Raw genomic sequence first — 7161 nt, forward strand, 5'->3', positions numbered from 1 at the left:
AAAGGTCAACAAGTCAACTAAAGTTGATTCAACTAAGTCAACTTAGGGAATCAAAAATAACAAACACAAATGAAAGGGATGAAGGATTAGTGAACTTCCTTTCTAAACATGCTTAGTCTTCTTAAGCATGTGTCTTCATCCTTGGTTGGGGTCAATCCTTCATCAGTTTGTTCACTAAAAAGGAAGTAACATGTGCATTTTTTTCATATTTCTGCATAAATTAATCCATTAGGTAATTCTCTAATGGATTATCGTTTTCCTGCTATGGCTAATTTGTTGCTTCTGAACACTACATAATTCATTAGATTAGTCATCTGCTAGTACTGTAATCCTTAACTGCCTGTATGCACTCTGATATTCCTGCTGTTGGATCTGTTTATCCATCCCATTGGTCTTGGTTTCTATTTGCTCTATACTTCCATAAACTTCTGCACTACTAATTTAAACTGATATTGCAATACTTAATTGCTAATTTGATTTATGGCTGTCTGCACTCTGATGTTAACATGTGCTACTGATTTCACCTGTTGCGTTGTTAGTATTGTCATACTTTGTATTGTTACTCTGTGATGTTCATGGTATGTCCTGGTTTGGTTGTGTTACACCCCTATGCTCTTTTTGCTAATGTCCAAAGAGGGAGAAAGCTATTTGTTTCTGTATTGCAGGACACATAATGATGTTATGTTACAGGACATATTTTGGCCATCATCAAAAAGGGGGAGATTGTTGAAAGGGGGAGCTACTTCAACTCATATGAAGATGGTTTTGATGATGTCCAAGGCTACACTTCATGTGCATTACCAGTTTAGAATTAGTCATGTTTTAGTTAGGCTGTGCATTAAGCTGTTTGTATGAAATTATCAGATGTAAATCAAGCCTGCATTAAGTTGTAATTAACCATCACACTCTTGCTTGTGCAATTATAAGTTGATTAGTTGTTTAACTAATGAATTAGCTGTGAGTACTGCACTAAGGCAGTGAAAATACACTCACGATAATCGATTAGGTAAATTGCTAATCCATTAATGACAATAGAGAACTCTGTATAAAAGCTGTTTTTAAAATCTGTTTTAAGCCTGGAGAAAATTGACAGATCACAGAGATTCCTTCTGAGAGAAAGCCTTTTGAGAGACACAGAGATATTGAGCATTCTGAAAGATCATTCAAGTGCAGATCCAAGAAGATTGATAATTGATTCTACCATGATGGGTCTTGCTTGAATCAAGGAGCATATTGTCAAATCTGCACAACATAGGTGTATTCGTTTCTTGATTCTGTTTATTGTATTTCTGATTACAGTTGCTTCATTGTGTGAAGTGTAGGTCTAGGTGCAATTGCGTGGATGCATTGCTCCTAGAGGGAGTTCTTGATTGGTAGATCAAGTTCTTGGGTTGTAGGTTCTAGAATTATATAGGTGTTCTTGTAATTCTTGGATCCTAATTGTATTAGTGGAATCCTCCTAAGTGGGTTTACTTAGGAGAAGACCGGACGTAGATTCTTTTTGAATCGAACCAGTATAAACTGTTGTGTCTTGGTTTTTCTCTTCTCTTACAATCTTTCTTAATTGCCTTAAACAGTCCATTAACACAAAACTGCGAAATTGATTAATTGAGTTATAAAACTTAAAGACTCTTTCAAGATTCAACTTAAACAAGTGAAAGACTCATTAATCAATTCAGATCCCTCTCTGGGTTGAGCTATTAGACAGATCTGTTTTTTAACACTTTCAAATTCTTTTAAACAATTTAAAATTTGTTTATAATAATATCTTTTATTTACCATATTTATTTTTGAATTCCATATATACTTGTATCACTTTTTATTATAAATACATTCATCCTATGTGTATTTTAAACACAAAGATTAACTTTATACAACTTTTCTCGATATTTAACAGATTTTATAATCTTTTTTATCTTGTTAAAATTATTCAATTCAGTTTTTCAATTTTTCTATCTCAATATAATTTTTATTTTTGATAAAAATAATTAATTTAGTCTCTTCTATAAATTTGTGTTGATCCTATTTAGAGAATGACAATGTACCATAAAATGAGTATCATATGTAGGACTGACAATAAATTTGATCGAACATATGTAATGTTTATCCGCAATAAAAAATTTGACTCATACGTGTGATATTTGTTCAAAGAATACGATAAATTTTAAAAAATCCATAGATATTCATAAATATTTAAAGAATAATTATGAATTTTTAAAATAAAATCTAAATAAAATTAAAAAATATATATAAAATATAATATAAATTAACTTTTAAATTTCGTGACCTGCCAATAAAATTTATCAATGACATTTTACTAACCAATTTTGATTTGACTAACTTTAACACTCCAAATTTCAGCATCACATGTCTTTTACATGCAATGTCAAGTATAATTTACAATCCACATTGTTTCCCTTAGTATCAATTTAATAAATAGAAGAATCACATTAATTTCTTTAACAAAAATGAGAACTATAATAATACGAAAAAAATAAGAATCATTTAATGATTTCAATAAAAATTATAATACTAAAAAATCTATTAAATCTCAAAAACAAAAATTATAATCTTAATATAAAAAAATTGAATTTCTTAATTTTGTTTAAATTATTTAAGGTAATTAAACATTTGATTAACATTAACAAACATTTATCTTTAAATAAAAACTTTTTATTGTTTAATTTATTGTTTTTTCTAAAATTTAAAATATTCATTAAAAATTAACGGTTATTAACATTAATTGTTTCAATTATATTAATTATTAAAAAAGTAAAACAAATAGTTATTTTACCGAAAACTATCTACCCTTTTCTTTATAAAATATCCATTTGATCTCCACTTCTGCGGAACCGACCGAAAGAACTCTTGAGAACAAAATTGTTTGGAATCTTGATATCTCTGCAACTTGTTGCCATACCATATCATCACAACTGTTGCGTTACCAAGACGAAGAAGTAAAAGATTTCAGAATCAGATCATCAAAGGCGGCTTAAGATCTTACTTACACGTGTCCAATTCTCAGACCCATGATTGCTTCATCATATGCAACCCCTCACCTATATATGCACACATCTCATCTCATCTCTTAACCATTATCATACATATCATCTTCTTTAGCTTCTAATTTCACTCACACATGGCTTCTTCACCACCCTCACTCAACCACAAACAAGAGGGTATGTATGCATGTAACAACAACTCATGCTTTCAGAAAATTTCTGTTCAAAGTTTGGTTTTTTTCTGTCAAAATAGTTTCAGAAACTTTCTAATGTTATGCTCAAATTCTTGAATGTTTGCAGAAGTAGCAGGTGTGGTTGGAGAGAAATCCATTTCACTTGAAGACAACGTTCTGCAGAAGCATGCTGCATTCTTTGACATAAACAAAGATGGTGTCATTTATCCATGGGAAACTTTTCAAGGTTTTCACTTTTTCCCTTCAATTCTCAATCTTTTTTCCTTCTTACTACTGATCATTTTGGAAGGTTAGTGGTTTTTGAAAGTTTGCCAAGCCAGTTCTGCAAGAAAAGATCATGATGTAAAAGAAATGAAAAATTGAGTTTATATTATAACCCAGTTGTAGAAAGGGTAGAAAAATTAGAAAAAGTTTATGATACATAGAGTTAAGAAAATTTTTGGAGTTGGTAATTTTTATGGTTGTGTTTTGAGTATGTGCAGGAATGCGTGAGATTGGGAGTGGGATTTTATTGTCCATTGGAGGTGCTATTTTCATCAATCTGTTTCTCAGTCAGACTACTCGTCCTGTAACTCTCAAAACTCTTTATATGTTTTCTTAAAGTATTTGTCTATTTTAATCTCAGTAAAATCCTTACCATGTTTTCTCTTTAAATTTATGATTTTTATCAAAAATTAAAAAGGATGAAAGTAGGTGGTTGTTTAGATTTTCCTTCCACTCTTTCTGGTATAATACTTTTTTTTTTCTTTTTAACTTTTTTATATACAATTTGGTTAATTAAAACTTATTAAAGTTACTATCTTTTAATATGAAAGATACTAATGGGTTTTACCTTTTAATATTAAAGTTACTATTTTTAAAAAATTTAATCCATTGAATTGAGAGTGAGTAGAAAAGGGTGTATTGAGAATTTTAACCATGGTGGATGGTGAAACAAAGAAAACAAAGTGATGGAGTGATGAAATTACAAACCATTGCCCTTAAAATATCTTATCCCTTTTATGGCAGTAGAGAAGGTATCTGATCCCCTGTGCCGTACTTTAAGAAAGTTCTTATCTCCAAAATAATATTTTGGAAATTTAAATAATAATTTATTCTTATGTCATTATTGAGAACTCCCTTTCAGCAATCCCTCTCTCTCTCTCTCTCTCTCTCTCTCTCTCTCTCTCTCTCTCTCTCTCTCTCTCTCTCTCTCTCTCTCTCTCTCTCTCTCTCTCTCTCTCTCTCTCTCTCTCTCTCTCTCTCTCTCTCTCTCTCTCTCTCTCTCTCTCTCTCTCTCTCTCTTAGCCATCAGTTTTAATAGTTACAATTTTTATTTTCCAAAATGAATCCTTAATAATTACATTAAATTAAGAGTAATTACCTGTTATATTTTTAACATTTATTTAATAATAAAGTTATGATATTTATTTAATCTATTAATTAGCCATTTTATTGTAATATTTATTTATTACATAAAAATGTAGATAAATATATTTTTGTGCTTGTATTTCCATTTTCAATTAAATATAACTGAAATGTAACAATATTTTATTCTAAGCAGTTTGAGTAAATCAGAATCATTAACTTATTCATTTAATGATAATTTCGTTATCTATATATTTAGAAAAAAAATACACATTGAATGATTCAATAACTTATTTAATATTTGTAATTCTACTAACTAATTAAAATAAATTGCCCAAAAAATGTCTGTTTTGCATCACTTATTAACTTATCATGGTGTAGGGAAAGTTTCCATCTTTACTTTTCCCAATTGAAGTTAAAAATATCCAACTAGGCAAGCATGGCAGTGACAGTGGAGTCTATGATACTGAAGGAAGGTATAATTGTTCAATTTTTTTTAATATCTTTTGGTAATAATTTTAGTCATAAAATTACAAAACATTATTATATATTTTCATGGTCATTGATAAATCTCTATTTTTATGTACTTTATGGTGTGTTTAGGTTTGTTCCTTCAAAGTTTGAAGCAATTTTCAGCAAGCATGCACATACAAATCCAAATTATTTGACATATGATGAGTTGAAGGAAATGATTAAGGCAAATAGAGAGCCTAAGAATTTAACAGGAAGGTAAGTTTGTCATATATATCATTTAATCACAAATAATTAATATTATTAATTGTAAAAGTTATAAAATTGATTATGCATGATGATTCATGCTTAAAATGCATGGTCTGTTATATCGATATTAGAAATCTAAGGTTAGAAAAATATGTTTATGATGTTTGATTTATCTTTATATGTGATCATGCATGATTTTTAGCCATATTTTTTTGTAAAAAAGGTAAATTATACCATATTATAGCATGTTACTCTTTGATTTTTTTTATAAATACTTTTAATCAACCAAAGTTGATTTAGTAATTTCTGATAACTATATACTTTCTCATATTTATGATTATTTATTTCCGGGTATGAAAAAATTTGTCTTGTATAGTTAAGAATTTATATATAGTTTGTGACAAAAACTCTAGCTATTATATGAAATTAGTGATAGTTTTTGGTGGTTTCACAAGTAATCGTTAACATGTTGCAATGATGATGAATGCACAGAATTGGTAGTTTTGTGGAATGGAACATACTTTACAAACTTGCAAAAGATAAGAGTGGTTTGCTTCAAAAAGATACAATCAGAGGTGTTTATGATGGAAGCTTGTTTGAACAGCTGAAAAACCAACACTCTTCAGGCAAAAAGAAGTAAAAATTTTCAGACACAGTTTATTTTTATTTTTATGATGGAAGCTTGTTTCAACATTCAAAGTGTATGTCTACTTTTATGTTCGTCATTGTTGTATTTGCCAAGTCAAAGGTATTTGTGTCATCATTTGGAATTTATACCTAAAAAGTTTGTACATAGTGAAACAAGAAGACAATGTATTAAATTGGTGTTCTTACATATTACAGTATTTTAGATTAAACATTTGTATGATGATGAAGTTGGCTTCAAATTTGTAGATATTTATTTATTTACTTTTACATATTTACCTAATTGAGGACAAATGGTAGTGCATAACAAAAAATAAATGTAACGTCCCCTTTAAAATATCTTTATTAGTAATTAAGGAAACTTCTATGAAACTGAGGAAAAAGGTAGGAAAATAGCATGTATTATGGAAGAAAAAATACATAAATCCAAGGAAGGAGAGAACTTTTGGAACAAAACCTTTTCAATATAGTTTTACTAGAAAAATGAATTTCGAAATTATGAATTGGAAAGCGATATGGAGAGATATATTGGAACAAAAATAAACATATTCATGGTGGTGAAAAGGATATGATAAAAAGAGAATGGATGAACTTGTTCGAAGGAAATATAATATGGAAAATAGGAACAATTAAATAGTATTTCTTGAAATCTCGTAAAAAATGTAAGTGGTTTTTCATTAAATTTTTAAGATGTTTTGCTTCTTTTTTTATTATATGATGCGTATAAATAATGCTTTGTCAATGGTATAATTTTCTTTAATGCTTTTTTCATGACATGGTCTTGATTAGTAAAAAAAGTTTATAAATCTTTTTTACTGTATGTTTGCAAAAATGTTTAAAATAATTATTTGAAATACTATAACAAAAGGTATAATTACTTATTTGGTATCTCAATTTTCTGATTAAGTTTAATTTGATATCTATACATGTTGTGAAATTTTTAATTTTTTAATATATATATATATATATATATATATATATATATATATATATATATATTTAAATTTTTAAATTTTTTTCAAAAAATTTAAACCTATCACGTGTCAGTTTATCATCGTGTCACGTGGTAGCTTACAATCATGACACGTGACAGTGATAATAGTTATATTCAATTTAGTCCTCTATTTAAATTTTTTGTTTAATTTAGTATCCTAACTTTTTAAAATGATCCAATTTCGTCCTCTCCAATTTAAGATCAAATTAGTAAATAATCTTAATTACAATTTATATATATATATATATATATATATATA

General features: G+C 28.2%; 1 protein-coding gene across 1 annotated transcript; it reads left to right on the plus strand.

Annotated features, from left to right (window-relative positions):
• Positions 1-2869: 2869 nt before the first annotated feature.
• Positions 2870-6120, plus strand: LOC114169462 (putative peroxygenase 5). The gene is made up of 6 exons (XM_028054622.1): positions 2870-3179; positions 3303-3422; positions 3679-3764; positions 4925-5019; positions 5147-5272; positions 5756-6120. Exons 1-6 carry the CDS (start codon positions 3140-3142, stop codon positions 5901-5903), a joined length of 615 nt encoding a protein of 204 aa, XP_027910423.1. The 5' UTR covers positions 2870-3139; the 3' UTR covers positions 5904-6120.
• Positions 6121-7161: the final 1041 nt, after the last annotated feature.

Source organism: Vigna unguiculata, chromosome 2 (assembly GCF_037176805.1).
Source record: "Vigna unguiculata cultivar grain cowpea cultivar isolate G323 ecotype 2 chromosome 2, ASM3717680v1, whole genome shotgun sequence".
Lineage (NCBI taxonomy): Eukaryota > Viridiplantae > Streptophyta > Magnoliopsida > Fabales > Fabaceae > Vigna > Vigna unguiculata.